This window comes from Papaver somniferum, chromosome 1 (assembly GCF_003573695.1).
Source record: "Papaver somniferum cultivar HN1 chromosome 1, ASM357369v1, whole genome shotgun sequence".
Lineage (NCBI taxonomy): Eukaryota > Viridiplantae > Streptophyta > Magnoliopsida > Ranunculales > Papaveraceae > Papaver > Papaver somniferum.
In genome coordinates, this window is record NC_039358.1 from 248,145,578 (window position 1) to 248,160,153 (window position 14,576).

The following is a 14,576-nucleotide window of genomic DNA, read 5'->3' on the forward strand; positions in this document are numbered from 1 at the left end:
ATGCTATTGGCTTCGGCTATATGATTGCATCTAAATTAGATGGTATGTATTTTTTCTTTTAGTCATGAAATGTCTCTTACGGAAATTTCGTTATGATCCCGTTCTTGTACCTTTGCCAATTTTATTGACAAAAAGGGGGAGAACTAATATGTAGTTCACACTACAAATACATATGGTTTTCAGATCATTGTGTAAGGGGGAGTGGTTTCCATGTGAGATGGAGTATTGACTAAGGGAGAGTGATACATATCACCATAGTTTTATTGTTGAAGTTGTGATACAATTTAACTTTGACACTGTGTAATAATACTATGACACTGTAAAACAATAACCGATACCGATGCTTTCTCATTGTTATAGCTACGGATCTTCAACAACGGTGATGCTAAACTTACAACCTTTGGGATCATTGGAGTACTTGGAAGTTACGAAGATTTTGAGGAATGTTGAAGATTAGACATGTGGAATAGGAGCTACTAAAGTTTTTTTTATCTTTTTTGTATTCCATATGTATTGATAGTTTTGTCACTAAAATTGACAAAGGGGGAGATTGTTAGAGAATTGCTCGGTCAACCTCGCATGCGTTGCTATCTCAAGCATGTTTGTCAATGTTAGTGATCAAAATTATAAGTCTTGATTTCTAGTCTATTATAGATAAGTCTCGGACTAGGATAGAAAGTGTAGTTGAGCTCAAGGACTTCATGGCGATTCATTATACAAGAAGAAGAACTACTCAAGGAACCAGTGGAATTTCTCGACAAAAATTTATGTGAAGACTTGAACTTATCTGTCACTCAAAAGTTTATCTACTCTATTACTCCTACTCTTTGAGACAAGAAGTCGTATGCTATATATATATACTTTGATTATACACATTTGGTATTTTGAGCCGAGTATACCTCGCCTATCTATATCTCGAAATATGTGTTGGTAAGATTTTCTCTTCGATCAAGTTTATCTTCACCTAGTGACGAAAGTCATGATATGTTTCAATCACTTTGAAAAATTGCTTTGGCGAGAAATTGTTTGTGAATAACAACTATATAACGTCCTCTAAGAATGTTTTAATGATTGAAATGAGAGTTTAGATTTCATAACCAATGGTGGACATAAATATTGTTGTGGAAACACATTTATGTATCCTATTCCTTGAACCAAAGTTTGCGAACTTTGTTGATGAAGAGAAACCGGAAGAATGGCTTTGCCAAGTCCGCAAACTGCCGAACTTCTCATCCCGAGAAATTCTGCTGGAGTTGTCAAACTAGACTAACCTGCGAACCCAGTCCGCGAACCGACGGAAGGTATTTGCTGAGATTTTCTGCTAGAGTTTGTAAATTCTACCGGTTGCTTAAGTCCGCGAACCTAGTCTGCGAACTTGAGAAAGGTTATATATTTGAAGACGATTTCTGAACTTTAACTTAAAAAGACTAAGGAATACAGTATGAAAACCTTGGATATAAAAGTTCATGAACCTATTTAAGTGAATCAAATCATCTTTGCTTCAATTGTGTCTTGTGTAGTACATGGGATTTCCTTGCAATTCAAGAACTCTCTAACTAGTTCATTTGAAGTCATTTGAACTAGTTATGGTGAAGAAGAACATGGTTGATATGAAATGCTCATGTGGCTAACCTTTTGGTTGACTATTATTGAACCAACAAGTGCATATGTTGGGGCACGATTAACAAACCTAGAAGTGTGCATTGTCAAGTGTGTGTAACAAGATAAGTTTTCGATCTAACGGTTGAGAAATATTAGCTTGACTCTAAATCAGGTTTTCATCTAACGGTGGATATTGTTTCCTTTGTGACCAAGGAAAAACCCTAATTTGAAAGACTATATAAAGGAGACATCTAGTATTGTGCAAAACTAATCCCCACACCTTAAGTGTGATACTAGTTTGCATACTAGAGTCGATTCTCCTTTAGCCTCTGGCTTTCTTTTCTCAAACCGGGTTAATGACTTAAAGACTTCATCGGGATTGTGAAGCCAGACTGATACTACTTTTATCGTACTTGTGTGACTTAAAAAGTAATCACAAAAGTCTTCGTCTCATCGTTTGTGATTCTGCAACATCTTGTTTCACTACCATACGATTAAGATTGTTGTGAGGCGATTGATTAATCTAAGCTGTTCTTCGGGAATATAAGACCGAATTATCAATTGGTTCCTGTTCAACTTGATTATTATCAAAAGATGGAACAAAACCTTTAGGATTTATTTGTGGGATACATATTGATCCTTTAATAGACTTGTATGTGTGAGACAGATTTGTTTATTGTCAAAGACTGCGATTTTGGGTCGTAGCAACTCTTAGTTGTGGGTGAGATCAGCAAAGGGAATCAAGTGCGCAGTATCCTGCTGGGATCAGAGGCGTAGGAGCATAACTGTACCTTGGATCAGTGGGAGATTGATTGGGGTTCAAATACAGTCCAGTCCGAAGTTAGCTTGGGTAGGATAGTGCCTGTAGCGGCTTAATACAGTGTGTGTTCAATCTGGACTAGGTCCCGGGGTTTTTCTGCATTTGCGGTTTCCTCGTTAACAAAATTTCTGGTGTCTGTGTTATTTCTATTTCCTCATTATATTTGTTTATATAATTTAAATAATACAGGTTGTGCGTTTGAATCAATCAATTGGAAATCCAACCTTTGGTTGTTGATTGATCCTTGGATATTGGTCTTTGGTACCATCCAAGTTAATCCTTGTATTTGATTAGAACTCGCAGTTCCTGCTTGAGTAATTCAAATCAAGAGAGAGATATAAACTCGTTGATATACTTTTAATTGATTGAGTCTTGTTGATTCTCTTAAAAGTATATTCGAGTTAGTCCATGCAGATTTGCTAAGCGAAATATTGGGTGGTGTTGTTAGACCCCCGCTTTTTCAGGTTTTACTAATAAAAGTTATACCAATACAAAAGTCAGGATTTTATGAATAGTTCTACCAAGAACACAACAAGTTGTGAGCGGTTATACTCTGTCACACATATTGGTTGTTCATAAGATATGCAATGAATAACAAAACCAATAACTCCTGGCAATTTTCTTTTCGGTCCACAAACAAGTTTATGAACTTACTTCCTTAGAACACATGTAAACATTGTTCCCTAGGATGAAATCCTCACCTCATACCCTTACATAATCACAATAGCATTCAAATGATTATGGAGATGTCTTATCTACAAAGTTTAATGGTTAAGCAATAAACCTCGTATTTTATTCCTTAATACTATGTCTATCTAGAGTTCATATATGCTTCGCAGTTATGTTTTCAATATGCACGACTTGAAAGATACGTTAGGGAATGAAACAGTTCAAGTCAAATATCACTAACCTCAAGTGAAAGGATTATTGTTGTCGTTGTAGCTCCTTGCTTCTTCACATCTTCAAGACTTCGCAATACTTATAATGTCTCATATCCTAATGCTTTCAAGCTAACCTATACGAAGTTTAACTCTAGTACATAATCAAGCGACTCTTAACATGAGTTTTGATTCACTAAAATATGACAACCAAACTTGAAATACCAATGCTTGGTGGGTTCAACCGAGCAATGCTCTAACACTAAGTTTTACATATTTCTTTTCTTTTCTTTTCTTATTTCTTTAAAAAAATAAAAAGGTGAAAAGAAACAATATTAAACTAGAGGTTACTTAAAAAGAAAGGCACGAGGTAAATCATTAATCATTCTACTCGTCCTTATTCTTTGTATATGTTTTGTTCATTGTTATATATTGTGATATATTTAGGACATTAATTATTTTATGTATGTGATTATGTTCAAATTAAAAAGAAAAAAAACTCGAATGAAAAGGTCTTATTATTTTTTATTCTGAAGAAAAATAATGGAAAGTTATATAACTTTTATAAACATATAATACACAGTTTTTTCTAACTACCGATAAGCTTTCGGTTAAAATAACAATTTCCGGTTGCGATCAAAATTGGATGACTTTGTCAAACAGTCCAAATAGCAACTTCGCCTTTCTCATACTTCCCGGTCCCAATAAATATCAACTCTCCTTATTTAAACGACTAAGTCACACATAAATTCTAGATCTCCCCTTTTCTTCATCAAGAAAACTAGGGTTTTTCAATTCTCCTGAGTATGAAACTACATTATCAATGTTTCCTCTGAATATAGAAGAGGTTGGCTACAAAATCACAGCCTACGAGGATTGCATAGCAACTTTAGCAGGAAATTGTGACAATAGCACATTATGTTTGTGCAAATATTAAGAAAATATGGTTAAATGAAGAAAGTGATTCTGATCATAGGTTTTTAGTCGAGATATTAGGAGACCACTCTACCGAAACTGAATGTGATAGCCACTCCCACTAACATAGGTGGTTTTCAAATTAGTTGTGTGACAGATAAGGGAGTATCTCCTATGGATGGTAGGTTGTTATGTTTGGCAAGTAGGGAAGAGGTCCTTACTTGTAGACAACAGTTGATTGTCGAGGGAGTAGTGACGGTTGCAGTTAGTGAAGTCGTCAAAGAAAGTTATAAAAATAAAAAATCAAAAACGGAACTTTTATAAGTTTCCTCCGCTTAAAATAGTGTGCCCCATCACAGTCTTTCCTGCTGGAATACACTTCCCAAAGGATAGTTTTTTTTCAATTGATAAAAAAGTTTTTGATTTCAAAATCTTCAGAAATATTGAAAAGAGGAAACTGGGATAAGTCGGACTTGGTTACACTACAAATTATGTTGCAACTGATCTTTCATTTAATCAAGCATAAGACTACTCTGAAAGGAAAGATCTCATTGACTTTGACGACTTAGTTATGTGTTACATCCATACTCAACACAAATCAAGATGGACTTGTAATCTACTGATGAAGGATTTTTGAAATGGTTGGAATTTTTTTTATATATTATAGGTTTTCGTTATTCGTTGATTGGTTTCATTATTATTAGGCATTTGAAAATTTTTTACAACTTTATTGGTATAATGATATATATTATTATACAAATTTATCTTTCTCGTACCCCAATAATATTCACTCTCACTCTTTATACGACTATGTAAAACATGAAGAATCGATTTCTACCTTTCCCCTTTTCTTCTTTATTTCTTTTCTGGTTATCTTTCAATTCTTAAATCTAGTAAGAATCGTTTTTCAATTACAGAATTGTACATTGCTCTTTGAACAACAAAGTGTTTTTCAGAATTTCTCAATACTTCTAAAGATGATAATTTTAGAATTCTTCTGCATAACACATACCCTCTAAAACAATGTGTATGGTACACTGTATTTCGGCAATGCCAACCTTAAACCTAATAAAAAATTAAATTAATGAAATTGTTAATAAAATTGATTCAAAAAGTTAAAAACTAGTTTAATGTGTTTGGATTGTATCCAACACCTTCCCTCGAAAACCAAGTAATCATTATTTTCTTCTTTATCACATCGTCTAGCAAGTCATTATAAATGTCAGCAACATATCCTCTTGTTCATTAACACCAATATCATCGTCACAAATATCAATAACATCTTTAGTATTGTTCATTAATACCATCGTCATCATCATTGTTATCAATCTCAGCATCATTTCAACTGAGCAAACATATTATGTAAATCAATTATGTGCATCTTCATCTTCTTTATCATCATTTCTTTATATAAAAATGACAGATAACCAAAAAAAAAGTCTATTTTTTAGTAACCTTTTTTTTCTTCTCAATTTTCTTTTTTGAAAACCTATTTTTCTGTGTACTAGCACAGTCATACCAAGTATTCTTTTGGAAAATAACTTCCTTTTCATCATAATTTCTTCTTAGATTTTTTCTCACCAGTGAATCTGACACCAGATTAGATAGAATGTTTTTAATACCGAGAGTCTTAGACTAAAGAGGATGTAAAAGGAATTTCTTTCAAGTATGGTATTATAAAAGAATTGTATCTTAAAATCAAAGAAGTTGGGGAGAATGTAATATGTAATATCTTATGAGGGTTTTATATATAGTTTCCTTTACTGGAGAATATAACTTGACCCAAGTAAAGTACGCATATCTTAAAGATTGGAGAAAGGGTATTGACGATGTTTTGTACGAAACTTTAGTTGAAATATTAAGAACCCACTATAATAACCAAAAAGGAAATATATATCGACATAAAATTTATATTAGCAACTTTTTGATGTTTGCATTCGTTGAGAGGATAACATGTGTTGATGTTTGCATGTTTATCTTTGGGATTTAAACAACATTAAGAAACCTGGCACACAATTCTCTAAGAGGATACCGTCAAAACCAACAAAGAATGACAGGACTTGCAGAAGCTTTGCATAAGGAATAACAACAATAAGTGCTTGGTAGAATAAATTAAATACCCAAGGACTCACATAACTAGTTAAATCCACATAATTTTCCCCTTAATGTAATCGACCAATTGAACAAGAATATATAGAGGACAAAGATTCATTTACCTAATATATGAAGAAGATAATGCAAAAAGTTATATCAATACCATAATCAACTGCTAACCATGATCTTTAGTTGCATCAAATCGACCTAAAATTAATTGATCTGATGACCCATGGTGATATTGATCCAGTCTAAATCATCATCATCTTTAAGTGGAATTACAATCTAGTTGAATCTATCGAGATGAAGACCGGTTTTTTTTGGAGTGTTAATGGAGGAATATGTTCGTGGTGTTCTTCTGAGAGAAAATGGGCAAAAGAAGAAGAAAACTCGACCAAAAAAAGTGTTGAAGAAAAAGAATTGATATTTTTGACCAAGCCTATCAAGTCTTTGGTATTTTGTGGATAATTAGAAAACCAAATGTAGTTTTTTATTAATATTTAGATAAAAAGGTATTTTTTGATTTTTAAAATTTTATAGAAGTATTATTTATCTAATTGTTGATAGACTATGATAAAAGAAATCCTAATAGTTGTAAATTTTGGGTTTATATTTGGTGTTAACAAAAATAATAGTATTTAGATGGTAATTGTTAGTATCAAATATCTTTTTCAACAACTATTACTGTTACTTATTAATATTCCTAATTACTGAATTATATATTTGGGTCTGACAAAGCCTATAGATCTATAGAAAGTTGCGGTCTATGCTAAGCCCTATATGGAGTTCTTTTTTTTAGTCTTAGTATTAGGGTTGTATGAAAAATCGTTGTGGGTTGCAATAGGATTCAAGTGATTTATACGTGGATTCAGACCTAATATGTAACGAGATTCAAAAGTACCATTTTATTAAATCATTCTCGATCTGTAACTATTTTTTCTTGAAAGAAAAAACTTCTATTTTTCTCCTTATCTTTTTCATTTGTTTTCATTTTTCCATCTTTCTAAATTTTTCATTTAGATGACAATTCACGGCCGAATCAAAATGATTTCTATTAAACTAGAATAATAAAAATTGATGCGTTTTGATTGCTTAAATGGATAAGATTGTTCGAAATTGAATTGCAAGTTTCGGCTTCAAGAAGTATCTACGGATAAGAATTGATGCACTCCTAGTCGTGGCTAGGCTAGATAATTATATTTACAAATGGCAAATGAAGAAATCCCAGTCATAAGTTAAATTTAATTTTTTCCATTACAAATGGGTGAACTCCTAGTCGCAGTGACCCTGAAATTTATCACTTACGGCTAACTCTCAAGCATCAGTAACTCTAAATTTTTTCAATTAATATGAGAAATGATGATGATGTAGCCGCAAATAGTTGATTTTGAAACTCAATAAAAGATCAAATTTTATTTGAATCTAGCTACTAACACTTAATCAGTTTGACTAATTAAATTCATTAACGCAAACTAATCGATGACATTTTAGCCATTATAAAAGAAAAAGTTAGGATAATGGGTTATTTTGAACTTACTATATAATGACCTTATTTTATCATTTTGGCAGCCCTCAAAACTTCCCCAAACACGATTCTTCCTTTCAGCCATAGTCATTATTTTAACTAGGTTCGGTTTCACTAAGATACAATAACAACTACGTACAACTGGAACCGGAATGATTGTTTGTGTCGGTTTGGTTTTTGAAACCACTGTAATGGTACTGATAAAATTTAGAGATAATGGTACTGATAAACTAATGTAATGGTACTGATAAAATTTAGAGGTACCCATCCGTTTTGGCCGGTTGGTTTTTGAGAAAACAATCATTTTTCTAACTAAATGTCTTAGCCTTAGTAATTTTGGTTCAAATCTCATACCAGGGCATTAGGCGGCTAGGCAAAAGTCGCACCGCTTGAGTGCTTGACTCAACTGCTTTGGACTTGTCGTGGACAAGTGCTAAATATGAAGCCCGTTTCTCATAAAACTAAAGAACCGTTTTTTTGGGACCATGTTTATTTTTTGGGACCATGGTTTTATTTTGGGTATGACATTAGAAGTAAATCTAGGTTACTCCTTATCTAGATATTTATATTAATACCTAAATTACCCTCCTGATTAATTTTGGGTATTGATTAGTTAGTGTAATGATTAGTGAAAATATTAAGTTAAAGATAATTAGTGAGATTAAAAAATCAGATGGTTTTTTTTTTTAAAAGAAGTAAAACTATTGAGAGAGTAAAGTTAGAGAAGATAAAGAAGGAAAACATGAAAACCGATGGATCTTACCAACCACAACCGGAGGAAGGGTATTTGGGTACCCAGGTATGCTTCAAACTTAGATAATTGCTCCAAATTTTTAAAAAACTGTAAATTTTTAGAGTAGATTTGGGCTTGTTCGGTTACCTTACGTGAAGAACAGGTTACTGAACTCATCTGAAAGTGTAGTTCGGTTACTTTTTCCAAACACGCAGGTTACCGAACTCGCTTTTTAATGGAGGTTTTTAGTCGTTCGGTAAACAGACATGTTACCGAACTTTGTTTATAGGATTTACAAAGTAATGTTCGGTTGGTTCGCAAACTTTAACCTAACAACATATCTAACCGAACTCCACATGTATGCAACTAGTGAAGAGTTCGGTTTGTCAATATATTTTACGAACAAACCGAATATAGTGGGACAAGTTCGGTTAAATTGAAACTCAACATAGTAGGCAAAATAACACAGTTCGGTTACATTGATTTTTTTTTTTTGCTTTTTGCAATAAGGGTAGAGTTCGGTTACTAGATAGTTTTAGAAAATTTTGCGAACCAACCGAACAGAGTAGGCAAAGTTCGGTTAAATCATAACTCAACATAGTAGGAAAAATAACACAGTTCGGTTACATTGTTTTTTTTTTTTTTGTATTATGGGTAGAGTTTGGTTACTAACTAGTTTTAGAATTTTTTGGGGACCAACCGAACACAATATATTGGTTTCCAATGAGGAGTTCGGTTAAAACTATTTTTTGCGAACCAACCGAACTCGGAGTTCGGTTACGAAAAATTAAATTCGTGATAACCGAAGTGTTATTCGTGTTCTTGGTTTCAGAATGTTCGGTTACAAAACTAGTTTTTTTAAAACTATTCCTAACCGAACATACCACTTTAACTTCCATTTAAACCATATTTTGATGATTTCTACTCAATTTTCCCAATCAAAAAACGAATTAAAAAGATTGATGTGTTTTTCAATCGAATGAGGAACGTCAAGGAAAGAGAGAAGAAGAAGAAAATAATTTTTTTTTCAAAACTAAAAAATTTCGATTCCCCTCCTGTTTTTGATTTTGATTTTGATTTTGATTTTGATATTGATATTGAAAAATAAATTCATTTAGGTTAGATGTATATGATTAGATTTATATAGTTATTAAGTTAGTTTTAATTTAAATTAAAGTAAAGGATGAATGTGTATTTACCTAACTTTAGGACACCCTTTATAAATATAGGGAGGTTGGCCTAATAAGACCATGGTCCCTAAAAAATGGTTCAAACTAAATATGAAGCCCTTTTCTCATAAAAGCACCTTTACTCAAGGCTATCTCTACACGGGCTTCCTTAATTACGCATGGGACAAAACCCGGCACGAATAATCTTCTTTGCAAGAGGTCACATTACAAGACTGTTTCAAAAACAAAAAAAACAAACAACGGCTACATTCCCTTTTCCCCTTCTCTTCTTCTTCTTCATATTTTTTTCTCATTTAATTCAAGTTCTAAAGACATACCAGAATCCTTTTGGCGATCAAATATTTGTTAATTACTGTTCAACTAAGAAAGGGTTTCTGTTAATATTAAAAAATCTTACTCTAATTTCTCAATTTTTCTCAGTTTTATAATCAACAAAATTAGGGTTTCTCAATTCTTCTGTAGGATGAAGATTGATTGTAATGGTTTTAATCCTGTAACACCTCCAAGATTAGAATCAGATCAATTTTCACCTTTAAAGTCAACTCCTTTATCATCAAAATCGAAAAAGACAATCTCATCTTTAACGGATTCCTTTCATTCTCCTCCATGTAATAAATTTCCTTACGGTGATTCTCCACATGTTAAACCTAAACAAGTTCAGGTAATTCATCGATTTCCTTGTTTAATTTTGGTGGGTTTTGGTTAATTCATGATTTTAGCCCTTTCTTCTGAAGGTTTTGTAAGGGTTTTGTAATCTGTTCTCTCAGGTATTTTAACAAACAGTTTAATTTGAAAAACCCTTGTTTTATTGTTGTTTTTGTTACAGATAATCAAAAAGATTGCGAGCAAGGCTGTTGTGATGAAGCAAAAGAGTCGTGCTGATAAAGTGATTGAAGCAATTAAATTGTTTCGTAGTCTGTGCTCTCAGCAAACTCAGGAATCTCTTGATGATGTGCTCATTGATCTATACAAGGTATTCTTGTATTTTCGTTTCTCGCCTTCAAATTTGTTGAATGTACATGAAACTTAGTAGTAACCCTCATATTATGCTGTTGCCTCTGGTTAACCAGCTTTCCTGAGATGTCTTGTCTGCACTTATTGATTCATGCAAAATGCGTGTGAAAATTCTCCCCCAATATGTAAATCCATGCTACATTTTGCTGTATATCTTAATCTTACAATTCTGCACGTACGTTCTCAAACAATATCCAGGCCTTGCTGTATTTCGGCAAAGCCAAGCTTAAACCATTAAAGGAAATGGGTGTGTATGAAGTTACTGAATGTTGTGTTGAGAATCAATTTCTGTCTATAGGGCTAAATTTATGATTTCTGTACATAAATTTGTCCTAAGAGTGATATCATGTTTGAGTACTGTTTCCAGTTATGACATTTGATGTTTTTATAACAATAGAGAGCTGGTAGGATCGACGAACATATCGAGCTCCTTCAGCATAAACTCCATCTGGTTGAAGATGGTGCAACATATGGTGGGCAACGAACTAAGACAGTAAGAGCTCAGGGGAAGAAGTACTTATGCTCCATTGAGCACGAGAAATCAAGGTAAATGTTACAAACTTCTAACATGTTCGAAATGTAAATTTCTTGCATTCATTCACTTAGTTGCATCTGTCGGAGCATGCTAATTCAGTGCAGCGTTGTTTAACTCTGTTTGAACACTTCTGTCAGCTTTTTTTTTTGACACTGTTACTTGTGTTTTGGTTTAACTCTGATGTCCAATGTTTTTTTCTCTTAGTCCATCAGCATAAAATCTTAATTAGTTTTTCTTTAGTAACAGCCTGCATCCCTTGATTATCTCAGCATTGTCTACCATTTCTGCCTATTAAATAGCGTGGCTTGTGATCTGCTTCTTATTAGCCTAACTTTGGTTCCAAAACTTGGCATCAGTTCCACAAATCTTTGCGAAAAGAGGTCCTTTTCTTGTGATGCTTTTTCATGTGACTTGAGCATGAAAATTACATAAAATAGGTGAACTGGAGCACTAAAAGCACAAATAGCAGGTATTAGTGGAAATGTTAAACTTAGTGTGAGTATAATTGAAAGAGATTTTATGCAGAGTACCTAGTGGTAATCCAGCTCAACGCTTTTAACGTGAATGTTGATTGCAGGACAATTGTTCAGTTGTTTTGTACTTCCACCATGAATTTTTGTGGATTTCCAAATCCCACGTTTGTTTGTTCACTATTGGAATTTTATGGATATGCTGACAATGCTTTCTATGTTTCTCAATCCAGGAAAGCTTTATCAATCGAGCCAGATAAGAACAAACATTGCAATCTTGCCATCTGCTTGATGCACAAAGAAAGAATTACTGAAGCAAAGTCTCTGCTTCTAACTGTTGAACCACCACCTTCAGTAGCTGAGCGCGAATTAGCTGATTCCTGTGTTAATTCATTTCGCCGTGCTACGGAGATGCTGTCTGAACTTGATTCAGGTCCACTTCTGAAACCACTTGAGCAGAAGAAAAACGATTCTATCAAAATGGTGACTCAGGGATCTATCACAGCTCTGGACAAAGTGAATTCCAGTTCACCGGTTTCTTCTATTACTGAAGTTCATCAGAATTCACATTCAAGGTTGTCGCCAATTAGTGGGCACCATCAAAATCAAGGGTTCGGAGGAAAATGGAGAGCCCATGATTCCCATTTAAGTGTTTCACCCACTAATGGCGCAGATTCTGATTTTGGGAACTGGAAACCTTTTGGTTCCTCTAAGAGTCGAAAAAATTGGACAGATATGATGGAAGAACAGGAGGAGAAGGAACGTTTAAGTAGATTCACCAGCGACTACCCTGCAAATATGGTGGATTCAGTCTGTGGATGGAGTAGCGAAGGTTCAAATTACATGTCTCAACAGACTCCAGCATGACTATTAGTTGATGAATGTTATGACAAGAATGAAGCTGTCTACAGCAATGATGATGATATGAATTCCATAGCTAGCTGTCACCAATTGCCATCAGTGAACGCTACAGAGTATAACCTTCAAGGGAAGTTTGAGACAGTTGCTATTAATGGAGAATTCAGAAAACCAGCAGCTCGAGGTTCTTTATATTTTGATCAGAAGCAGGAACAAAAACCCTCGGTGCAGAAGTCCTTGTACTCAAATACACATGAATGTGCAGGTAATCCAAGTATTTTTTCAGGAAATGATGGGTTTGGTGGAAAATCCAGAGAGGAAGACTTGAACGAAGAAGACTTTTCTGGTACTGAAGTTAATTTTCCATACGATATGGATAGATTTGGCGAAATTCTAAGGAATGAACAAGATTATGCTTCTTCAGTTACAGCCGGTGTTATTAAGAAAAGGGGCACCGTTGTTATCTTATATCCATACGGGGATGAAACCTTCGTTGCTTCAGATAGTCGACTGAATAAGAAAAATGAGGATTACAGGGATAAGAAAAAAGATCAGAATGTTAAAGAGGATGAGGAAAAGGAAACAGAGGAAAACCCAAAGGAGGATGAGGGGACTGACATAGAAAAACAGGAAAATAGATTAAAAGGTAAAGATGTTGCTGATGAGGATAAAAAGTACATAATCTGCTATAAGCAAGCTAATAAAGACATACGTTGCAACATTGAAGAAGTGGGTCAGAAGATATTGACGTGCGAAAGATTTGCTGTTGCTTTGGCCGGAAACTATACCCTTGCACATCCTTTATGCACAGGTCTTATTGAGAAATGCAGAAAGGGTGAGAAGGTATCTGATTGCTCTTTGCTGGAGCCCTTGCAAAAACATTGCAAAGAGGACAAAGACAAGCAAACTGATTTTGTGTTGCTGACACCAAGTGATGAAAGAGGAAGAGATTTTGATATTAGGTATGTTACACATGATGGTACATACCCAGTGGACGATTTACTTTGTTTTGGCAGTGGAGGTGAATTGGCAAAGGAAACATAAAGAAATATACTAGAAAATTCAAACCAAAATCCAAGAGCGAAATCATTGAAATGTTGAAACAGGCCGTGTATCATGTTTCGGGAGAAGGGGGAACGGTAGTAGTCACAGAAGCTAAAATTGAAAAGGGTGGCATGAAGAAAAAACTGGTGACCGAAATTTTGAAGTTCCCTTCAACTAAACCAATGTGGAATTGGAGTATCCCTAACAGGCTCGACAACCTTAATTTTCCAAGCAAGTATTTGATGGCAGCTGGTGAGAAAGTTTTGGATATGGATATTATGAAAATGTTATCGGGCAGAATTTGGTTAGGGCAAGGATTTATACGGTTGGAATTGGTAGATCATTTTATCAAACATCCAGGTATATGATGGACTGTGAAGATTGCCATGACTATTCCTTATATTTGAGGTATAATCAAGATCAGGATAAATTTACACTAGGCCCAACACCTGATGATGACAATGATTCTAAGAATGTTTATTTTGTCGATGATTTTCGAAGACTTCAGGAGTTAATCATAGGTAGGGAATATATGTATTGGGATAACGAGAAAGCTGTTTTTGTTATTTGTTAATTGGTGGATTATATATTTTAATGGAAATTCATTTGAATTATTTTGTTCTCTGGTTCATATTACAGTATCACCTAAGAACCCAAAATTGCACTCAAAATGGATATAGATGATAGTTTACATGAAGCTTTGCATCTCCCCTGTCACATATTTGGTCAACATCAATGGCACCATGTATTTTCATTATATATACAGAGATCGTCTCAGCTAAGCCGGCAAAGCGTTTAATATAACATTCCAAAGCACCTCAAATCCTAAGTTGAAGATCTTTCCATCACATACAGAGGCTCTGCACAAAGTAACCAACATCTTAATAAACACCTGCTA

The 14,576-nt window shown here is 34.1% G+C and overlaps 1 protein-coding gene across 1 annotated transcript; it reads left to right on the top strand.

The window, feature by feature from the left end:
- The first annotated feature begins 10,123 nt into the window (after positions 1 to 10,123).
- On the top strand, positions 10,124 to 14,228 carry LOC113340310 (protein POLLENLESS 3-LIKE 2-like). Its single transcript, XM_026585519.1, has 4 exons — positions 10,124 to 10,418; positions 10,584 to 10,730; positions 11,169 to 11,317; positions 12,010 to 14,228. Exons 1-4 carry the CDS (start codon positions 10,221 to 10,223, stop codon positions 12,641 to 12,643), a joined length of 1,128 nt encoding a protein of 375 aa, XP_026441304.1. The 5' UTR covers positions 10,124 to 10,220; the 3' UTR covers positions 12,644 to 14,228.
- The last annotated feature ends 348 nt before the right edge of the window (positions 14,229 to 14,576 follow it).